At 48.9% G+C, this 23,524-nt stretch overlaps 1 protein-coding gene across 5 annotated transcripts in view; it reads right to left on the bottom strand.

The window, feature by feature from the left end:
* PROX1 (prospero homeobox 1) overlaps positions 1 to 12,647 on the bottom strand; it is a 49,909-nt gene extending 37,262 nt beyond the window's left edge. For 2 of the 5 annotated variants that reach the window (XM_084203353.1, XM_084203357.1), the window contains exons 1-2: positions 12,376 to 12,647; positions 3,015 to 4,803 (exon numbers count right to left, since the gene is read on the bottom strand). In XM_084203353.1, the coding sequence (XP_084059479.1) occupies positions 3,015 to 4,736 (1,722 nt within the window). In that variant the 5' untranslated portion in view covers positions 4,737 to 4,803; positions 12,376 to 12,647. Of the gene's footprint in view, positions 1 to 3,014; positions 4,804 to 5,890; positions 5,984 to 11,060; positions 11,159 to 12,039; positions 12,165 to 12,375 lie in introns of those variants that run through there. The other 3 variants (XM_084203354.1, XM_084203356.1, XM_084203355.1) reach the window with 3 other exon arrangements.
* Positions 12,648 to 23,524: the final 10,877 nt, after the last annotated feature.

Below are 23,524 nucleotides of genomic sequence, written 5' to 3'. Positions count from 1 at the left end.
CACAAACTGCTGTTGTGCTTTAATTTTGATCTATGCAAATGTTTTGCGACTGAACAAGGCTATTTTTCTTGAGATGCAAAGAGGATGCATGACAAAGAAAGATCATGCAGAAAAACAATTCGCTGTCTGTTTCTTTTTGAATTTGAATAAAACTTAATATTTGATTAAACAGATTAGTTTGCAAAGATACAGACTGCATTCATGACCAAGATGGGAATTCAGACTGCAGGTGCATCTTATCTTGTTTAGCAACATACGCAAACATTAACCATTTCCTTCTGCAATTCAGCAAAGAATGACCAGATACATTTTACAGCCGTTGGTTAGAAAAAAAAAAAATCCAAGAAAACAAAACCCAGGCTAGTTTAGTGTTTAACTTACTACTAAAACCTGAACTTGGCTGTATCTGCTGGTCTTATGTTCTCATCCTGGCTTCATTGTCCAGGAAAACAGATGTTACTTTCTGCAGGGAAGAAAGATCTGCTTCTTTCAAGAAATATATTTCCTATACATGCACATTCAACCATGTAAAATAAAAGTACCATGACAGAATTGACCAGAAACAAAACAACCTCCACACCATGCCTTCCCCTGGAAAATTGTAAGCTACCTGGACACATGAGCTGCTGCTAGAAAAAAAACATCCATTCCTACAGCTGAGCTGTGTACCAGGGTACACATGTAGAAGCGTTATTTAATAAATCTGGCCTGTATCTAAACCCAGAACAAACTGCAGTCTGCACTAGCGCCTAGGTGGGAAAGTCAGAGTGCTTTCCCGATGGCAGGGAAAGAAGCAGGGCAGTGAAAAAGAAAAGGGATCACTGCAGCACCAGGCATTTCTCCTGGCTATGCCTTGGAGCAGCAGGGGACTCTTGCACCCCTGTTTCAGCAGAAGCAACAAGCTCCATTAGCGAGAATCAGTGAGAATAGGCAGCAGAAAGGGGGGAAATGGGAGGGGTGGGGAAGAGATGCTCCACGGGTGGCAAGGATCAAGTGCAGCCCTAGAACTACTCCTAGTTCCCACTCTTGGCATATTTCTCCTCTCCTCACTGCTCTCCCAGGATGGGAGAATACTTTAATACAGAAAACAATTAGTATGCCACTGTACTGTTTGGTAGAAATTAATTGCCCTGGCCTGAGCCTTGCCCTCAGCTGCCTCTCCTGTTGACCTCAGGACTGCTTTCCAAGCACTGCACTTGCATTTCAATATGCAGGAGAGATCTTTGGTTTGGAGCTCCCCAGGTAATTGGGGCCACCTCTGGGTGATGTTGCTCCTAGACTGCCTCCTCTTTTGCCTTACAATGTAGACAGTGAGGAGAAGATTTCCCTGCTACCAACAAGATCATTTTCTGGGGAGGAGTACCTCAAACACCACATCCACTACCAGCTGGTTCCCAAAAACACCAGCACCTAAAGAAGGTGCTCTCCAACACAAAACGTTTTCCCCTAGAGAAATGGGACTATTCACACAGGTTAGACAGCACCAATCCTGACCCAGACTAGACCCAAGTTGGATCAAAGAGTGGTGGTAATGGGCTTTGGACCTGCAGCACCTGCCTTGTCCCAGTGGTGCCCACTACCAGAGAAGGGTAAGGGAATCCAGGTAATCAGCAGATCGAGAGCCCTGAGAGCACCCCCCCCACCAAGGATTTACCAAGTCTATAGAAGATGTGGTTGAATTATTCTAAAACCACCAGAGTGATTGATGAGTAGATACCCAGTGAAAAAGCACACCCTCGGGCACCTGCCTCCACAGGATACCTCTCCAAAGGGGACAAGTTCCTCACCATTGCTACTGTTACCCAGAGAGGGGCAGAGCTATTCTGTTGCTATTACTTTCATCGTCTTGGGAGCGAAATTAGATGCGTGCATCTAAGGCTGGGTGCTGGCACTGTTGCCTTCTGCTGCGGTCTTGGAACTGGGAAAAATTATTCATCTACTCTTCATGCAAAATCCTCAATTTTAGCATGGGATAGACATGTTATTTTATTGGCTTTCAATACAACTTTACCTGGAAGCAAAACCTTTTGACGAAAAAGCACATTATGGGAAAAGATGGAAGGACTGGGAAGTATTACTGCTAAAAGAGAAAAAAAAAAGAAAAACCAACCCAAAAAAACCCTAGTACTAGTTTCCAGGGGAAAAAAAAGAAGAAAAAAAAAAGATGATTACTACGTCTGGCTATGCCTAAATAAAGGCAGAGATGGATTTGTCACTCTAACTAAAGCCTGCTATTGAGCTAAAATGAGAGATTTTATTATCATCTTTTTTTTTTTTTTAAGCAGGGGAAGTGTCCTGTAAATTTAATACAGCTGAAGTTTTATATTTAATTGTTCTCTCTGGCTTTCCAAAATAATTTGCTTTGTGTATGTTAGGACAAAAGATTTCTGTGTATGGCTGAACAGAGGTTAATCATGCATAGCAGGCAGCTGCACAAGGGCTGAGGAACAGACCTCTGGGTGGGGGAAAGAACTTGATGCAGCCTGAATATATCAGTACCTGTGTCTTTTGTGCCTCGTTTCCCTTATGCACTTGAGAGCTGAACTCTCACAGACGACCGGACCGTGGCTCTCTGCGAGCCCCAGCCACGACACCATTAACAGGGACGGTGCACTGGTCTGCCAGGGCAGGGAGAAGAGGTGGCCTGGCCGTAGCTGGAATGGCTTTTGGCTGAGGGCGATGCCCCCTCGATCACCTCCCTGCCTGAGGAAAGATCTGGCAGCCCAGGGAAACCCACTGGCACTCAGGTCATGGGTTTGGCCGCCTCCCTGACCCCACGAGGCAGACTGAAGGCTGGGGGAGGGCCAGTGGCTTTTTGAGGCGAACACCATTGCTGAAGGAGTGCTGTCGGTCAACACCACGTGTTTTATTTGGCCTCTCCAAGCCGCCCCCCAGCACCCTGTGAGCTCCCCCCGCTCCTGCAGCACCTGTGGGAAGCCCCCCGGCACCAGCACGGCCCCTCGTCCTCTCCCACCAGCCACTGCCGCTTATCACTCATCTTTGGAAAAGGATATTGCACTTCCCGAGTAGGGCGAGATTTCGGACATGTCTTGCAGGTCGCCGCACTCGGACTTAATGAGGGACAAGGAGAGGCCCTCGGCGGCGCTGGGGGGGTGGGCCGGCGAGCAGGGGTGGTGGTTCATGTGGTGCGACGACATCTTGGTCCTCAGGCTGGTGGTCTCCCGGGTCAGGTCGAGGGATTCGGGGGAGGCGCGCTCTTTCCCCGGGAAGGAGGCCGACGGGGCGCCCAGGGGGCTCTGGAAGGGGTAGGCCATGAGGGGCAGCGGGAACGGGTGGCGGAAGGAGGAGGTGGAGAAGCCGGCGGTGGCCGAGAGCGGGGACTGGTGCAGGGAGGCGTGGTGGCCGCCGGCCGGCGGGGCCGAGGCCGATTGGTCAGAGGAGTTTTTGCGGACGACGAGGGGCAGCGCCTCGGTTTGGTCGGTGGCGCCGGGCATGGGGACGCTGCCGAAGGTGTCGAGGGGGTTGGGAATGATGACGTCCCCGAAGCACTGCAGGCGCTGGTTGGCCGTGTGAAAGTTGTGGTTCTCGCCGTTGACGGCGAACCTCGCCTGCGGGATCTGGAGGGGCGGGAAGACCTGAGGAAGCTGGCGGGAGGGCTTGGATGAGAAAACTTTGACCACCGTGTCCACAACTTGCGACATGGCGGTGTTCAGCTCCTGCTTGAGGGTCTCAGCCAAGTGTTTGCCTTCGGGGTGGAAGGCGTTTGGCCCTTGCTCCTTCTCCTTAGGACCTTCTCTTTTTGGCTTGTTCTCCGCTACCTCCTGCTCCCGGATGAGGGCCCGCGCCCGGTCGATGAACTGCCCGGGGTCCAGCTCGCACATCTCGTTGTCCGACCTGCCGACAGAGTCGCCGGCTCTCGCGTCCATGGTTTCCGAGCGCATGCTGTCTTCAGACAGGTTGCCATCTTCATCATTTTCAGAGTCGGTGCTGTCGTAGATCTGGTAGAACTTCTCCTGCAGCTGGCGCAGCTGCTTCTGCATGTCCTCCAGCTGCTGCTTCAGCTGTCTGCGCTCCTCTCGCTTCTGCTCCTTCCTCGCCGAAACCAGCTGCTGGAAACTCTGCTGCTGCTGTTGCGGCAGCTTTTGCTTGCGTTTGTTTTCTCTGTAACTTTCTCGGGGACTGACGGACTGCGGAGCTATTTCTCTCTCGTTTTCATTGCCCCTTAATGCCACACTGGGGGAATGGCTCATACCTCGAATTATATTCTCAACCCGGGCGCGTTTAGCTCTCAGGTGCTCGTCGCATAACCGATCCACATCAAACTGGCTCATAGTTGGCCTGCCAAAAGGGGAAAGACACTCTTGGGGGCTGTCTCTTGAAGAGTTGCTGCATACATCCTCCTGATGTACTTCTGAGCCTGTACTAGAGAGACCGCTGGCTTGGAAACTGGGCTCCGTGCCACCATTTTTGTTCATGTTATTTTTCAACAGCTGGGAAATTATGGTTGCTCCTGGAAAAGGCATCATGGCATCTTCATATGAGTTCGCCCTCTTCAGCAGCTTGCGGAGTACATTTGACTTTTCCCCATCTGCATGCTGCACTACTGAATACTCGACATCCTGCTCTGAACCTTGGGGATTCATGGCACTAAAAAACGTTGCTCTTGCCTTTGCAAAAAATGCAGATGCTGTCCCTACCGTCCTTTTCACTCCAATGTCAACTCTTCTTCTCTTGGTTTGCCTGCTTAAGAGGGCTGTGCTGTCATGGTCAGGCATCACTGGACTGTTATTGTGCCATCTTCAAAAGCTTGTCAGCTGGGCTCAGCTCAAGAATCCTGGGACCCTGGCCAACAGAACAAAAGGACTGATGAATCATTTTCTTTAAATTTCTCCAAATTTCCTGACCTCAATCCTGAATAAAATGCAAAATGCATAGGCTCTGGGATTTATGGCACATTACAATTATTGCAATTTATTATGCACTCTGCTTGAAATGAAACATTTTTAAATATTTCTGCTCCACTGGTTTAAGATGGATTAAGATTTAAAAAAGCAAAAACTGCTTAAGCACCAGTAATATGATTCTCTTGCACAAATGCCTAAAATGATACTGTTTATCTTCAGAAGAAAGAGTAGATTAGAAGAACACAGCCTCTGACAACCAATTGATTAAATTTAGGGCATTGAGATACATGTTACAAAAGAAGATGAAAGTATTCCTTATTTAAGATTTATTGTTAAAACAAGAAATTGTATAAAATTTGGATTAAAAAAAATTCAATTGCAATGTAAAAAATGCACTTGCAGTTTTGCTTTTTAGAGAGGCAAAACTGGTAAATAAACCTTCAAAGGTTACAAAAACAACTTTCAAATAATTGTAGGAAGGATGGTATATGTGTATGTGAAAGGCAAAAAAATAACAGACGCTTACACTGGGGAAAAAAAATCCCCCCTCTTAAATCATTAGGGAAACATTTATTCAGCAAAGCAAAAATGCATTAAAATATTTTATGACCAGTATTATACTATTTACCGAGATGTGATCAAATAAAGGCCAAAATGTAGTTCGTTAGCACAGGCTCGTACGTACACTGACGAGCCACAACAGTGTTTTGAATTCCCCATACATTCCTTCTCTTTTCACAACTTACATTCTCAAAGCAAGCCCTGCTACCAGAGGCTGAAGATTCTGTATTTCATACATGATGTTAAATTTTTTGCATAGCAGAAATGAGACATGTTCAGTGTCACATCTCTGTGCTTTAGAAAAATCTCCAAGAACAATATCTCAAATGCCCAGTGAAGCCCTTCTTACGTGGAGCATTTTGAATACACAGAATCTTATTTCCTGTGACATGCAGAAAAGATGAGAAAAAATATGGAAAGATGAAAGAAATAACATCAATCAGCTGCGTGAGAAAAGAAGATACCTTCTCTTTATATGAACTCTCATTGTTTCCCAGGAACACAGCACAAAAAGATAACACACTTCCTTGCATTTTGTAAAAGGCTCTTGACATAATTTGTGACTTATTAACTAGTGATGCTAAACTCACATTGCACATAAAGCATTAGACACTGTTTCCTGTTTCTTAAAATTTAACACTGAGGAAAATTAAAATATTTTTCATGCAACGCTTATCTAATATTAAACTTTACATTTGCTTAACAGAGCACAGTCTTCACAATAACAGGGTATATTGCCAAAGGCAGCATGCAGACTTTTTGGAATTGCTCCCATCTCTTTCGGTTCACCTGTAAAAACATCTACGTGCTCCCTAGGACTGCATCTGTGGCTAGTTTTAAAGAATGACTATCCATGCAAATAGGCATAATTTCAGCATGAAATAATCTGTAAAATCCCAAAATCAAGACAGTAGTCAATGCTTAGTTTGCAACCAGGATGAAAAAAAATAAACCAGCTTTTAATACTTAGAAACATTATGTTTATTTTGCAGCCTGTGCTCATGTATTCTGGATGTACTAAAAGAATTTTCAGAGATCTGGTGTCAGAGAGAGCTAAGCAAGGGACATGATGTTTGTTTATGTTACTGGTTCCTTGCTTACAGGAGAGCAAAGAATGATAAAAAATATATTAAATCCAAAAAATATCATTAATTCAGATGCAAAATCCAAACACCTTGACCTATTATCAGGTCACTGTCTTCAGAGATGTTTTCTTATCAAAGAGTACATTAAGCGAGTTAAGTTTGGTTACCTCATGATGAAAATAATAAAATAACAAGGATTTCTGTTGCAGGGGCCCAATTCTGCCACCTGCACACCAAGGAGCATCCCACCCTCCAAGCAACGCCCCTGGAGTCCAGGGATACCAAAATCCTGTTATGTGTGAGGGGTAGGGTCAGGCCCTGCTTGGCAGCTTGTAAAAGACTGTCTCCTGCTTTCTCCCAACTGATGCAAATGGAGCTTTTCAGGGGGTAGAATTAGGCCTTACAATTAGACCATCACCAAAAAAACCCCAAAAACCTGAGGAATATCAGTAGGGCTGTTTCTGTAAAGAACTGGCCAAGGCACTGGCACAGAATAAGTCAGGGCTGAGTTTGACCTTTCAGTCCAGTGGTGTTCATTTGAAAGAGATCTAAGCTAATTGGAAGACAACTGAAAGAGCTCCTGCTTATTTCACCTAAGATACTCTGAAGGCATCTACCATAAAGGTAATACCTGCCAACAGGAAAGGCAAACAAACCACAAACAAAACCCACCAACACTGAAAACCTTCACGTTTTTCCTTCCTTTTCTGCAGTCAAGCTATGCTTGATTGAGAGCCAGCAATGCGTTCCCAGACACACACCAGAAACCTCATGTCAGGTTACAAGTTTTGCACTTTTCCCAGAAAATTCGAGGTGCCTGACCACGGTTTCCCTCTCTCTTGCCCAATCCCAACCAAGGACACACATGGGGAGGGCTTGCTGTACCCTTGAGTCAGCAGCTCAGGAAATAGGCTGTCCTGCGCCAGGTTGGAAGGTCATTGCCATGCATCCTTCCTCCCCAGTGTCCATTTCCCTCCCCAAGCCCCCGCACCAGCCGCTGCTCCACAGCCTGTTCCTGCCACCGCAAACATGTGGCAGGAGGTGCTCCAGAGCCGTGTCCCCTCCTTCCCTCGACGGGAGCTGAAAGCATCGGAGTTATCGTACACTTAACCTGGGTATTAAGCAACATCTCCCATTTGCCCTGCTGTTATCCTGAGCCAGCCAGGCTGCCAGCTTTAAGGCTTACGTGCCTTTCGGCTTAAATATGAGAAATAGTTCTACTTTAGCCTGACAAAACAGAATGGGTATTGAATGGCCAGTTAATATTTCATTCTCTGAGGACCAAAACCAATTTGCACCTCAAGGGGAGTGGAATGGCACGTAGAGCGGGATGCAAAATCCCAGCCACAACAGGCAGAATTCAAGACTGATTAGATTAGAACTGAATAAATAAGGAAATCTTGGGGAGGGGGAGAAATAATTAGGAAGTGTGCGTCCTTTAGACAGTCACCAGTACTTTGGCTGCACATTGTCTCGAAACTCTATTTTATACATCTAAAGTCTCTGCCCAGCTCTCCAGAAAAACAGAGCTGGCAAGATAGGCTTTGGTTGTCAAGATCTACGTAGAAATCTCCAGAAGCACCATTTCTTTCCGAATTGTAGAGTTTTATATTTGTGAAGGCTAAATTTGGTTTATGCATCGCTTTGGATTCTCCTCGCATGCCAGGTGTAGTTTTTGTTAAATTCACCGGCCACATCTCCAGCCTCAACTCGCACAATGTGGCTTCCTCAGAAACCAAACGTTTTCCACGCCGATGGAATTAAAAATCATACCAAGGACCTCAGCGCTTTCTATGTCCATCCATAAATATAGCAGTAGTATTTCATTTACAAATTTACTTTCAAATCTTTTGTTTAAGGAGATATGATTACAATGTAGCTATGAATAACCTCTTAACAGCACAGCAGCTACAGACATGGGTTTATTTCGTATCCATTTGATATGCATTGACATTTAAAATGGAAACAGATTAATTTCTAAGTCTCAAAGAGTTGCTGTTACCAAACCTTTGGCTAGAATGGTTTGTCAAAATGAGTATGATGTCAGGTATTTAACCATACTCACTATTAAAAATCAATTTTTGTAATCAATTGTGTTAACTCATCTTGATCTAAAAAGATGTTGGTCATTTTTTCCTAGATTAATTCAAACACCTACGGGATGCAAAGGAGATGTAAATTCAAACGTGCCCTCGTCAGCCCCTTTGAAGAACCCTAGCCTAACCTGAACAGCCATTAATACACAGCACAAGAGTGCTGAACTTGATGGATATGCTTGGATGAATTCAAGGAGATATCAGTTTATACAGCTGAAATCGTTCCCACCTTTTCACAAGCTGACTACTTTTGTTGGTCCAGAGTCTGCCTGCTTCATGTCAGCCCATTATGCCGATACCACGCAAGAAATTTAACATGCTTCTGCTAATAGAAATACTTAGATCTTACACTCTAACGCACTACACAGGGTATGGCTTTGCCAGAATCAGCCAGGAAGAACAGGATGAAAATTATTCTAGTCAACAGCATTTCATGCACAAAACCACAGCTAAAATTTGAAGAACAGATGACATCTGTTCACCATATCTGTTCAGTGCTAAAATCACATCAGCCACTAATGAGAAAGTGCTACCTTTTTGCACAGCTCTGACACAAGCTTCCTTGGGAGAAAGTACTACCTTTCTGTACAGTTCTAACACAAGTTTCCTTGGGAGAAAAGATTATCCAACTCCCTTAGCCGAGACCTGTATCAAGGAATTAGAAACAAGGCAGTAAGGATGAGGAACTATTTGGGCAGTAAAAAACTACTTTGCCAGGATTTCTCCATAAGAAGAAGCAGCAGCAAAAATCAGCGCCTGATTTGCTTCAAAATTATGCTGCTGCTCTTTAACCTTTAAGGAAAAAGCAACCCTTGTTTTATGAACCTGGTGATACCCAGGGCCCAATAGAGCAAGGTATTCAGCAATTCCTATGAATGCCAAACATCCGCAATTCCCATCAACTACAGAGCTCAGTAACAGGAGGGATTCGGCATCTCATTAGTTCAGGCCTTTAAACTGGGGAGATGCAGGGCCCTCCATCATGTAGCCGTGCTCAGCACCGCTTGAGGAAACAGATCTTTTGAATGAGAAAAAGAAATCAAGCTGCTCAAAGTAGAAAACTGAAAACATTTTCCTCCTCTCAAGCCAGTTGTTATTTCACTGATCATGAACAAAATAATTCACATGGCCTCTGTGTAGAGACAATACTGAAAGGTTCTCAAGATTCCTACTCTGAATTCAGCCCAAGTTTTCCAATATACTATTTTTTCCATGCTACGCGATGTCATTACATCACGATTCTTAAATTACTTAATTTAGCAGTTAGGCTGCACTTTGAGTCAGAATAAATCACTATTTAGCGACTACAAATTGCAGCATTTACAATTCTGGCCTGAATCAAATTAAACTTTTCAATTTGAAAATGTGTCCATTCTTATGAACATCTCAATTTATCAAGCAATCATAAAAGAGTTAAGTTATATAAACTGAGAGGCCTCAGAGTTCAGCAGACAACTGTATATACCGACAGTGCCATTCAGCGAACGCAGGATACTTTACAGAATAATTTAATAGGGAGCTGTTAGTGAAAAGTATATACTTTGTACTTTTTATCACAGTTCAACTCCTGAAATGTTGATACTCTGTCTACCCTTGAGTATTAATAAACATTTCACAGAATGTGATATTGCTGCTAAAGGTAAGCTCTGGACGAAAAGCAGATAAAATAAACGCAAAATGAGCTGCAGTGGTCGTAAACTTAAAGTGATTGATGGCAACTCAGAGAAAAACTGTGAGAAGAAGACATAAAGGATATGTACCACATGCAAATCTACGGCTAAGGAAACTGCCTCCGCATAATTCATCCTGCATATTGCCAAACCTCTACAGGCAATGGAAGTGACAAATAATCTGAGCTTTTACACCTCACGGTGACACAAACATGTTTCTGTGTCCTGCACTCAACAACACGACACCTTCTGCCACCACGCTATGGCCACAGATGCGTGGATGCGTTCCACGTGCTCCCCACCCGTCCCCAGACCCGGATGATGGGTTAGGGGTGACATTCGCCATACAGCCAGGAACACCACGGGCTCTGCTGAGCGCTCGGGACCTGTGGGAAACTAGCGGCTTTCCAAAGCTCGTCCTCGCAACTTTTGCCCGACATTCAAGGGCACCTCTAGTCTGCAGCCCTGTCCCTTGTCAGCCCTGACTGAAATTCCCTACTTTGTCAAAGACATTAAGTTAATATCCCGCGTACCTGCTCTTCCGCGGCCGGGGCACAACCACAAGGACGCGACGCTGGCCCCTCGGGGAGCTCCATCCCGCCTCGGCCGTGCCTCCCGCGCCCCCCGCACGGTCCGCGGACACTGATCCCGCGCCGCTTCCCGCCGCTGACCCCGCCGCCCCGGCTCTCCCGGCACAGGGACCCCCCAGTCCCTCTCTGCAGCCGCCCCCCCGGCGCGCACCTGCCCGCAGCGCCCCGCACCTGCCCGCAGCGCCCCGCGCACCTGCCCCGGCCCGCGGCGCTGCCCTGCCCCACCAGACGCCGCGCAGGGACCGCGGGGGTCCGCGCAACTTTCTCCCTCTCTGCAAAGAGCCGCGGGCCCGGCGGCGGCCCCGCTCCGCCCCCGCGGAGTGCCCGGTGCCGGGGAGCTGTGGTCCGGAGCCCGTCGGGCCACCCGCTCCTGTCGGGCCTCGCGATCTCGGCGCCCCCCCAGCCCGGGCCGCGCCCCCCCAGCGCTGCCCTGCGCGCCCCCTCCGCGCAGGCCCCACGCCCCCCAACACCGCTCCCTCCTGCGCTTTAACTCCGTGCAAACACATGGCAAAGTGAGCCGGGTCACTCAGCCGCTAAACAGAAAATCGAAAAAGCCAAGAAAGATCTCCATCAACGGCTAAGAAAGAATTAAATCCCCCTCGGAGGAAAAAAAATCAACAAACAACAACCAAACAAATAGAAAGTACCAATAATCCTAATCTTTTCCCAGATCAAGGCTCTTATCCCGCGACTTGCATTTGATCTCTTCTCATGTGCTCGCTACCTACCACTCAAATCCCATTTTCTATACATTTCCACCATTCGCAGCTCGTCCCACGCTTGGAAATGAAAAAGTAATTGCAAGGGTAAGAAGAGTAAGAATAAAAAGTCCCTGTCCTTCCCGGCTTGGGTTAAAAAGGAGAAGTAGCGACATGCAAATGACAGGCAAATTGGAAGAGACAAAAAGCAAGGCAGCTATAATAAACAGGACAAAGAGGAGGCTCGGAGGAGCGGAGCAGGAGTTTAAAGCGGGGATGGGGAACTTCGGCGGGGACGGGGGGAGAAAGAAGCTCGGAACAACAACAAGAAGCCAAATACTCGCTGCGCTTTCCGTCCCCGTAAAATTGCCCTCCAACCCACGGAATAAAATAAAGAGCGGTCCACAAAAGGTGGCAGCGAGAGAGCGAAGGGGAAGGGGGGGAGGATCACCTAACAACGAGCAGGTCACTTACTCTTCAGCCCTGGGCAGGCTACGGTGAGCGCTCCATCGGGCTCCTTACCGCTCACAAATCCTTACCGCTTTATCTACCGGGGAATTAAAACTACTCAGCTAATAAAGTCACTGCAATTTTGCCCCCTGGAAAAAGAAGCACAGGTTTGATAACGGTGATCAATATTTTGCTGGGGATTTCATCACCGCCCCCCTCCCCCCGGACCATTTAGAGCAGCCCAAGCAAGTGCGAATTTTGGGATTAAAAAAAAAAAAATTAAAAAAACCCCGAAAGACCTGAAAAGGCCGAGAAAGCGGGGAGGGACGGAGGGGGCGCGGAGGGGGAGCGGGTACTTACTCGGTGCAAAGGCGACGAAACTGAGCCTCGCTTTTTTTTTTTGCCGGTGGAACGAGAGAAAGGGCGACACGCACACGCACACGCACATGCACACACACCACACGCGCCCCGCACACGCACACACGCACACGCGGACACGCGCGCGCAGCCGGCAGCCCCGCCGCTGATGAATATGATAATCGCGCGGGGGAGGGCGAGCGCGGGCGGGAGCGCGGGCGGGCAGCGGCCGCGGGGCTGCGGGCGCCGAGCGGAGCGGAGCGGAGCGGCGGGCGCGGAGCGGGGGCGGCGGGAGCGGCGCGGGGCAGGGCTGGGCAGGGCTGGGCTGGGCTGGCCGAGCCGAGCAGCGCTCCGCACCGCCACAAGATTTACTTTAAGACACAGCTGAAGGAAACAGGAAGACTAGACGTCACACTCGGAGTGACGTGGGCCCGGCCCGGCGCCCAATCGGGAGGCTCCTTGGGACGGACGGGGGGGACGGGGAGAACTTGGCAGGAGCGGGGAGAGAGGAGAGGGGAGCGCGGGGGGGTTAGGGTCGCCCCGCCCCGTCCCCGCGGGAAGGTGGCGGCGGCCGCGCACCTGCGGCGGGGACGGACGGACGGACGGATAGACGCGGGGCGGGAGCGCCGGCTGAAGCGGCCCGACGGGGCGCCCCGCTCACCTCTGCCGCGCACCGGCGAGGGGCGGACAACAGCCGCCCCGCGTGGAGAGGGGTGGGTGACAAACTTTAGGAGAGTCACCCCCGCGTGGGCGGGAGCTGCTCTGCGGTGCTCCATGCGGTAAAGTTTTCCACGCGAGAAGGCTTCCGCAGAGCAGTGTCGGGTCCGCAGGGTGCGCCTCTTTCGCGCGTAAAGCATCGGGCGGTGCAGCAAACGCGCGTCTGCGGGCGCTGCCGCCCCACGCGGGTCACAAACTTCGGGAGAGACGGGCCCGCGGCCGCCCAGCCCGCGGCACGGCGTCCCGAGCCGCCGCTCAGTGGCAGCGGCTCCGCCGCGCGTCGCGGGGCTGTCAGCAGCAGCCGCGCGGGCATTTTCCACGTGGGAGGCAGGAAATAAACACGAAATAGAGCATCAGGTTGCGCCCCGTGGAACAACCGGTGGTACTGAGACACGGGTCTTCGCTGCTGGCGGTCCCGGCCCCCTGCGCAGCACGACCCAAGTTTAGCTCAACTTAACCCTATCCCATCCCGCTCCCGACCGGCTCCGGTGGAAAGCTTGGGGGGAAAAAAATTAGGAGATAAAAAAAAAAAAACCACAGTAGTGGATCTCGGCTGGTCCGGGCTGCGATCCGGACCGTAACCTGTCGGGCGCGCTCTGTCCCGCCCGACCGCGGTCTTCCGCAGCGCGGGACAGGCAGCACCCGCGCCCCTGCTGCTGCGAGGTTTGCCCGGCCGCTGCCGGCAGGGAGGCGAGGCTGAACGAGGGGAAACAGCCTCAGGCTTGCGGACAGCGGGGGATACACCAGGGAGAGGGAATAAAGTCCTGCGGAAGGCCGAGCGGCAGCGGAGCGCTGCAGGGCGCTCGGCGACAGGTAAGGACGGCGCTGGCTCGTGGGGCCCGTCCGCCCGCGCCCGCCCCTTGGGGCGGTGGGAGAGGGAGTCCGGAGTGGAGGGGAGAGCCCCGATGGGGCGAGGGCTGCCAGGGCAGGCGCGCCAAAACTTGGCCCTGCCGCTCTCTGCCAGCGGCGAGGGGCCGGGCCGCACCTCGCCCCCTGCTCGCCCTGCTGCCGGTGCCGCCGCTGAAGCGGGCAGCTGCTCCGCTAGTCCCGCTTCCACTGTGAAGATCCGTCTCACTAGAGGGGAGCCGCGGCGCCGGGCCCCACGCCTGGGTGCGGACAACAGGCTGTGCTGAGAGGGCTGCCCTCCGTGCCAAAAGTTTGGGAGCCGGCCCGGGCAGCAAACCCGCCCTCCGGGGCCATCCCCTGCCCTGCCCGGGGGCGTGAAACGCGTGTGCCCCGAGCCGGCTCCTCTGTGCCCGCCGCCGGGCCCGGCTGGCCGCCGCCTCGAGCCGGGGGCCGGCTCCGCGGTGCCTCCGCGGCGAGGAGCGGGGTCACTAACGCGGGTGCATGAGTAACGCGACAAGCCACCGCAACCGATCTCTAAGAAATCGCCCGGGACCGGCTGAAGGGACTGCCGGAGCTGTCGCAGGGGAGCTGCTCTGAGTTAAAAAAATTACATGTCCCTGCCGGCGCCGGGATCGCGAGGAGATTCGGCCGGCCGCACTCGCCCTAGAGCCCAGTACCCGAGCGAGGCGAAACCTTCGCCGGCGGCGGCGGCGCCCGGCCCGTCGGGGCTCGCAAGGCGGCAGGCGGGCGGGGGCCCGGCCGCTCGGGGCTCTCCGGCCCCGCGGCACTCAGAGAGCGGCTTCTCGGCGTCGGGGACGTCGCAAAAGCCCTGCTTTGCCGCGCCGCCTTCCGAGGGCCGGCCCGGGGCCGGCGCTGGCCAGCCCCGCGCTGTGAGTGACCAGGAATCCCCGGTGTAACGGGGCGCATCCCGGGACGCGGCGCTGCTGCCGCTTTGCTCCCGCAGTCCGAGCGCTGGGCGGCCCTGCATCGGTGCCCGGTGCCCGTGGCGCCCTCCAGGCCCGCGAAAGTGCCGGGACGGCTTTGCCGAGAATTATTTTAACGTGACACCTTTCGGAACAGGGGCAGCGGGCCCTCCGCCGCCGGGAGCGATGGCGCTGGGGCGGCCCGACGGGGAGCGGCCGGGGCTGCGCTGCGCTCCGCGGGCGCGGAGAGGCGGCACGGCCGGCCCGGGACAGGTCCCGCCTGTTCTTTCGGAGCTCGGCTGGCCGGGGTGACACACTCAGCCTCCCGGTGTAGCTGTAAGTGCTGCAGGGGCTGCGAGACAAGGGTGCAGAAGTGTGTCTGGACGCAGGAGGAGATAGGCTAAATTTGGCGGGGGAATGTCTCGCTTGGACGCTTTCCTTTTTTCCCCCTTCCTTTTGTATTGTTTGTTTGTTTTTTGTTTTAAAGGACACCGAGATACTCGCAGAGAAGAAGCCGAGCCGTGCAAATACAAATAAATAAGTAAATAGCTGCCTGTGACATTGTGCTTCTCACCACCGGGGCTCACCTTAACTTCAAACTACCTTAAAGAGAAACTGAGGCTCTGGGAGGGAAGCGATGTCCCCAGGGTCAAATGGCAGAGCAGTGGCAGCCGGTCTGGCCCCAGGCGTGTGCACAGGCTTCCACCTATTCTCCAGCCCAGCTGCCTCCTTTCAGTAGCTGCTTGCAGGTTACCTTCCTCCAGCCTGTGTCTTGCAACTTTTCCAAGTCTAAACCCACGGGCCCTACGTTCTGCCACACCAGTAAGCACAACTGGAATGAAATTCACACTTCCCGCTCCCCTGCCGTCTCGGGCACTGACTGAGTGCTCCGGACCCTCTCCGTCCTGGAGGATAGGCAGACAGCCTCTTAAGGAATGCAAGCTGATGGTTCAAAGCTCAGCATTAAAAGTAATCTCCCACCCATCACCTGAATTTTCGAGTTGGAGGAAAAGCTTTTTTCCCCTCAAGAATTTAATCCCTCAGAAGGGGTCCATGCCAGCAGCTCATGTTCAGGATCTGTAGGGAGCAAAGCCATCCCTGGTGCCTTCTCTGGGACCTGGTGGCTTGGGCAGTGTGGCAGGGCAGCCTCTGGCTGGTGTGTGTGGTTGTGTGGCTGTTTCTATACCTCACTGCCCCCAATCCCCTGAACACCTGCAACTGTGGTCCCTGCTTGCAACCTGTCATAGATTCCGGTCTGTCTGCGAACTCCTGTACAAGTGCTGGGTCATTTTCCTAGTAATTAATAGGCTGTAAGGTAGACACTAGTCCTCTTCTTAGGCATTTCTAGGTTATGAGGCAGTTACACTGTTTATTTTCTAAATTATGGTGTTTTGAATCCAAATGAAAAGTAATCAATGTTCATGAAGTTTGGATGCAAAGCCTGGGTGTGCTCAGGCTTGTGGGTTCTCTTCTGCTCTGCTTAATGCTTTGTGTGTGTCACAAACTTCAGGTCAAAATACTACCTGTCCTCCAGATATCAGGGTTGCCAGTTCTGTGTTCAAAAAAAAAAAAAAACCTCCAAATTTTTGTGCCTCTGAAAAGTTTTGCTGCAAGTTAATGGCTTTCTGTGCTTGCATTCCATTTTTTAAGGAAACAAACAAACAGATGCAAACTTTTGCAGTGTGCCCGTGACCATGAGTGATTCCTCTGCCCCTTTGGAGTCTGACAACAAAATTGGAAGTGACAGGGGTATATTGTTGAAACTGCCTTTTCTTTGATCATTTTCCTTGCTGTGTCTGTTCCAACTAAATGAGGGAACAGGGCTACGAATACATATCAGGCTTTCTTTTTTATTGTCTTTTTTTTTTCAGGGGTGGGAAAGGTCCAAGTATTCTTGGGCGTAAAAAGAACACCCTACAACCACAAAGGCCTGATTCTGCTCTTCTGCTGATGTAAATTAAAAACAACTATACTGATATCAACAAAGCATCATCAGTCTGTGTGAGAAAGAGAACCATGTGCCTGATGTGTGTAATTGCTGAATTTAGAGCCTTTCCCTGCTTTCCTTTGACTGGCTCCTCATTTCGAAAGGGAAACCTTTGGAGGAAAATGCCTTTAACCTGGAGAATGAATACAGCCTGGGTGATTCAGCAGAGTGAAATTTAATTCAAGAAGCCAGTATTGAAGGAAATAGAATTGTTAAAAAATAAAATAATTAAAAAAAAAAAAGTCACAACCTCCAGAGAGGAGAAAGTGAACTAAACTAATCCTATTAAACATGGTAGCATGTTTCTGTGCAGCTCGCTGAGAGATTAAGCACAGGAAAAGGGATAAGTGCTGCTTCAGTTTCACTAAACTAATGTGACAACTTGTCATTGGAAATCTTTACAGCTTGTTAGCAGATGACTAGCTGATTCAGATATGTTTTCTACCATTTCCTTTGTGTCTGGGGGTGATGTTTTTTTCTTTCCTGTTCCTTTCTTATCCATACTGCTTTATTTTGCTTTTTAATCCTTCATGTCTCCTTCAAGTCAAAACATTTAACTTGCTTTAATCAATATTTTGTTTTGAAGATGTCCCTTGACCTTTTGTTTGTGCAAATTAACCTTCAAGGGCAACTCATTCATTCATTAACCTCAGTGGGATGGCATATCCCTTGTACATGGCATTTGAGGATGCATAAAACATTTATGAATGTTTAGACATATCGCAGTGAATGACTGTGATACTGCTGTGGTTACTACTACTGCTTCTGTAATATATTATTTTTTTCTTCCATCTCCCTCCTTCTTTCACTCTTTCATTCTTTCTTTTGTATTTTTTCTCTTTCTTTCTTTTAAAATACCTTTTCTTTTCTTTTCTTTTCTTTTCTTTTCTTTTCTTTTCTTTTCTTTTCTTTTCTTTTCTTTTCTTTTCTTTTCTTTTCTTTTCTTTTCTTTTCTTTTCTTTTCTTTTCTTTTCTTTTCTTTTCTTTTCTTTTCTTTTCTTTTCTTTTCTTTTCTTTTCTTTTCTTTTCCTTCTCTTTTCCTTCTCTTTTCCTTCTCTTTTATCTTTTGTCTCTCTCTTTTTGTTACTTCAGTTGTTTGTGTTGTCAAGAAAAATAGCTAATCTGGGAGAAATGTTAGCATTAGCAATTTCATTTCAAAAGCAGGTGTCTCAATGATTTAGAAACATATGCTGAGACTTCTCTTCTCTTCTCTTCTCTTCTCTTCTCTTCTCTTCTCTTCTCTTCTCTTCTCTTCTCTTCTCTTCTCTTCTCTTCTCTTCTCTTCTCTTCTCTTCTCTTCTCTTCTCTTCTCTTCTCTTCTCTTCTCTTCTCTTTTCTCTTCTCTTCTCTCCTCCCACCCTTCACTCTTTCCCTTGGCCATCCCCCACCGGCAAAGGCATGATCGTTGAGTAAATGGAAAAAAACATTTTACAACATTAAAGGAAGGCTGTTTAGAAAAGGAAGGCCCTGCTGAGGTGTAGAGGAAGCCTGTTTATTAACACTGGACACCTCTTATCTCAGGCAGCTCCAGATGGATGTCCCTTTGGTAATTCCCACTCCGTGCCAAGTGGGGTTAAGCAGGGTAACCACCTTGACGTGGGCTGGTGATCACCAGGGGATCATTGGCTCCTTCAGAGAGAAATTTTAGATGAAATTTACAGTAGGGGAGGGAGAACCATAAGACTTCAGCATATGCTTGCACGTGGCCAGATTTACCTTTGTGGCTGTAAATTGCTTGCTGCCTGGTCCAGAGCCAGGTTTTGATTGAGAGATAAAGTAGTTCAAATCTGTCAATAATTAACTGTCACTCAATTAAGGCTTTCTTAACAAATTAGCACTTGGTAGCACCTAGGGTGCAGGTTTTTCATGGGAAAAGGCTGATGGAGTGATGCTGGCCATTAAGTTTGCCCACTGAGTATCAGCTAATGTCCTGCTCAGTTTAAACACCACTGTGTAAATTTGGTGAATCGGTCTCAAACCCCATTCCTGCCAGGTTGCTTTTAAGCTTAACTGTTTGTGCCCTCCCAGGCTCAACACTGCAGGTCAGTGCTCAATCAGAGAGCTATCACTGATTCATCAGGACTAAATCAGTGCTAAATCAGAGAGCTATCACTGATTCATCAGGACCTCCTGGCTGTCAGCCCTTAAGGAGCACCCTGATGTAAATGAAGCTGTAGGTCTGAATTTACAGAAATGGTGTGGATGCCTCCTAATACGCTGCAGGTCCCTTAGAAAGGATGGATCAGAGTTCCATAGGCTGCCTCCAGCCAGTGTAGATCACTGTGATGTGTTTCCCTCTCACTCAGGGCCTTGGCCTCACCCCACCTGCTCTTTCCATTGGGTTGGGGTGAAGGTTGAAAGGGAAAATTCTTCCAACCACTTTATCCCATGAGGAAGTTCTCATCCAAGCAGCTGCCACCCAACTGTAACTTCATTTCACTTCCATCCCCATGTGGCCCTGGACCCTGGGTCCAGCAACACTTGCCATGAAAAATGTCATGCATTTCAAGAAACATTGCAGAGCTCCATTTCTATGCTTCTCTCTCAGATTCCTGGAATAATCCTTCTGTGCCAATAGAGGAATTATTGGTGTTTCTCTGATAGCAGACATTGTGCCAGTTCTCTTTCATCCCTCTCTGAACTAGTTGTGCCACGGGTATGTACCCCACTCTTCCTCTTAATTCTCCAGTCAGAAGTTAAAAGTGAGTATCAGATGTCCTTCAGAGCCAGCAGAGCCATGCCAGCTCACATCAGCTGGTCTCCAGCCCCACGTTTGTGCACACTGCTGGATCGATGCTGCCGGGATGGGAATTCCCTTGGGTCTTAATTCACAGCAAACAGCAGGCTCTGGGAGCAGTGATCATTTGTCACATCAGTCCTGCCAAGGCAGAAGCTGCCCCTCCTGAGTCAGAAACTCCTCAGTCTGCTGAGTCCTTTGCTCTCAGTCAGCATCCAGCTCTCCTGGTGTCACACACGGTTGCACCTCCAGGAGGTGTAGCAGCCGAGTCTGTGGAGAGCTCCAGTGCAAACTCTGGCAGATGCAAGTTCTGATTCATGCTGTATTACAGGAAGGGCTGCGAGGTGGAGGCTGGTTTTAGCTTCAGCTCTGATTCCTTCCTCTGATAGGGTTCATTCTCAGTATGGGTTTGGTTAAATCAGTCACTCCTTACCTCACTGAATAGCTTTCCTCTCTTTTGACCAAAGCATGCCTTACCTGCAGTGGGGGCCGAAGCAATCTGGACAGAAGTTTAAAAACAAAATTTGGGAAGTTTTCCAGCTTGTTCTTTTTGAGTGAAGACCTTGGGGGATGCACTCTGTTGTCTCATACAAAAACTAATCAGGTAAAAACTAATGCAGCTTTCTATCAATCATATTGGATGGAAGAACTGCCAGAGAGGGACAGCTCTTAGCCAGCACCACCCTACCGAGGTGATCTGTTCAAAGATCTGAACTCTTTCAGCAACCTCTATGTGGAGATTTTAAGAGCACATTTAAAACATACTTCGTGCTGTCCTGTCCTGATACTTGCATTAAAAGTCTTAAGAAGTTTAAAACCATCGAGCAGGAGAAAAGGAAGCATATTTGATGGTTTCAAACTCTGCCCTATCCTGTTGAATAATCAAAGCTGGGAATGTAATTTAGTTTTATAGACTTACATTCTATTGATTGGTTGAGGTTTTTAAGAAAGAGGAAGATATTTCTGTAGAGAGATTATAACCCAGGGGAAAGAATTTTTTTTCTTTTTTGTGATCTGAATTAATTTGGCTTTTATATTACATAGCAACAGCTTTTAGGAACCTTTTGAAGAATTCTTTTCCAATAGTTATTCCCATTATCTGAAGAGTGCATCCAATCTGTCACCTCTAAGGACTCAGTCTGGCAAGGCATTAAAGGACAACTTTTTCAGGGGCGGAGAGGCATCTAATAGACTTTCAAAATATTTGCAAAAACTATACTATCCATTTTAATAGAACCGAGGTGCCAGGGGGGTTCTGTAAGGTCCAGAACAAGCCAATGTTTTTAGGGGCCTAGAGCAGAGCGTAGGTGTCCATATCCAAAGCTGTCACTGTGGATCACCCAGCTGAGCAGACGAGCTCCCCAGGCACCACGCTGCTGTTCCTGTGCCTGCCAGAGCCGTCCCGCGGCGGGCAGGTACCCGGGACACCGTGGAATCCTTCGGGAGGCAGCAGGGGCTTTCCCCACACCCACGGGCTCCAACAGAACCTCTCCCGGCCCTGCTTCCTTTGCGAGGTGACCTCAGGGTGGTGTCAGCTCCTGTCTTTCACAGGAAAGCCCCCAAGTTAGGGTGTCTCCCCTAGAGGTGGGAAATCTGCATTTACACTTGCCTCGTTCCAAAGATGTGCAAAGTCACGACTCGCTTCTCTCTAAAAAAGTCTCTTGCCACCAGGCTGTGGGATGGGATCATTCCTTCCCCTCCTTTGCTGTTTTTTTGTTTGTTTTTTTTTGTTTGTTTTCCACCGGCAGACAGGGACCAAAGAATCACAGGATCAAAATGAGAAAAAACAAATAAACCTGACTTAGTGAAAAAGGTGATTAAAATGGGAAATTAGAAGGGAGCAACACACTGCTTCCAGGACTGAATATTTTACCATCTCTAATGGCTCTGCCAATGCAAAGCACAGCACAGGCCCAGGGAGGAGGGCCTGGGAGTCCCTTTGCCCAGGTGATGATGCTCTGAGCCTGTTTGTGGTCCCGGCAATCTGTGAGCCTTTCTGAAATGCTGCACAGCTCTGCCGGAGCGGATGGAGGTTGTTGCAGCAATTAACGTAAAGGCACTAACATCTTTTATGGATTTTAGCCTTGAGTAGCTGAATCATTAGGTACCTACATAATGTAAAAATCATCCCACAGTGCCCTAAGCTCCCACTGAAGTTACTGTGTTTACATGCAGCACAGCAGGCCCAAAATAATGTAGGTGCCTTTTTATGAAAAGGAAATACATCCCTGACATAAAGGTCAAATGGCATTTATAACAACATTAATAATTTCAGAGGGCCATGCTATTGAATTCTAGGAAAGATTAGACCTGTTTGGCAATACTGTTTAGTTGCTTTTACAACAGAAATACGCTGTTTACCTCCTGAGAGGTTCATAAGGAAAAAAAAATCCAATCTATATCAATGAGTAAGATATTTTCCTTACCAGAGATATTGATTTAAATATTGACTTCGCTGCTGGAGGGTTATTTCACTCCATGCTGCAGATACTCATTGTCAAGCGACATGTGTTTTATGTACGAATAAAAATGTGATTTCTGGCACAGTAATCTTACCTGGATGATTCTGATTTTTTGTGTTCAGTTTGGTCTGAAGCAGTTGTCCTTTCTAAAACTGAGTACTTATTTTCTTCTGCGTGTCCGTGCACTTCCCTCCATGTGAATTACTTGCAACTAAGATCAAAACAAACAAACATTTAAAAACCCCTGTACACAGCCCCTTTGTCCTATTAGTTCATTTTCCTTTCAATCTTTCAGCAATGGGTTTAGGCTCTGCAAGACAGAAGTTCTTTATTTAGCAGCAGTAAAGGTGCCGCTGCAGAACCTGTTACAGCTTGTCAGAAAACCAGCCCGAGTGTGTTCTGGGACAAGGACTGTCTTTTTATTGCGGGGTTATACAACAGCTCTCACGTTGGCTTGCTGACCCCGATCAGGCCTGGTGATAATGACAATGACAACAATAGCTTATGCCACCGAGCAGCAACCCCATGCTCAGGAGGGCTGTGACACCTCCCATCGTGGGCCAGACGTGCCAGCTCCTCTCGTGCAAAGTACCAGCCCAGGAGGGAGTAAAAGCCCCAAAGAGTAAAAATCCCAGCCCCCTGAAACATAAAAGCCCCAAAGAGTAAAAATCCCAGCCCCCTGAAACTGCCAATTTATAGACATGAGGATTTACTTATTCCACTGGAGCGTCGTGCCCATGAAGCAGAGGATGCTGCTGAACAGTTTCACTGATGCTAAAATTCTCATTGCTGCCCAGCTGGTTCTCCCTGCAGAGCCTGGATCCACGCACGTGGGTGGAATTGCACACTCCAAAGGAACCCCCTCTGCAGTGCTGCCGTGCAGCTTGGCAGCACCGAGGTCCCCTGGGACTGGGAGCACAAGGTGGAGGAGAGAGAACCCTTGGAATGCTTGTGGTGTCGGGAGCAGGTGAAAACGGGAGGCAGTGGTGGCGCTCACACATTGGCTCTTTGGCACCGTTGGTAATCGCTGGCTCCTTGCAAGTGATGTGACAAGGGAATAGGGATATTTTCAGAAGGGAATTGCAAACAAAAGGTTAGTCCTGGTCTGAAATTCCTGAGGTTAGCTGTGCCCATATCTTCTAGGCACTCTCCAGTTCACAGCACAGGACTGCTGATGCCTGCATGCAGGAAGATGGGCTTTGCCTGGCTAAAGTCTCCCTGTAACTCTTTTCCTTGGGAATACCAAATTTCAGACCATACCTATGGATCCAAGGCCTTTGCACAGCTCAGGACACAAAGGGGGCAGAGACAGACCCTCCTGGATGTTGTTCACAGCCAAGAAATGGAGAAGCTGGCAGAAAGGCAAATCTCAGACCCTGTTAGGAAGCACTTCCCTGCATAGACTCCACTAATGGGGGTTTGTGGTGAGCAGAAGTTGTTTGTTTTGGAAGAAATAGGGAGACAAACAGGGCTTTGGGCC

Source organism: Fringilla coelebs (genome assembly GCF_963513975.1).
Source record: "Fringilla coelebs genome assembly, chromosome: 3".
Taxonomy (NCBI): Eukaryota; Metazoa; Chordata; class Aves; order Passeriformes; family Fringillidae; genus Fringilla; species Fringilla coelebs.
This window is presented reverse-complemented; position numbering and strand designations above follow the sequence as displayed.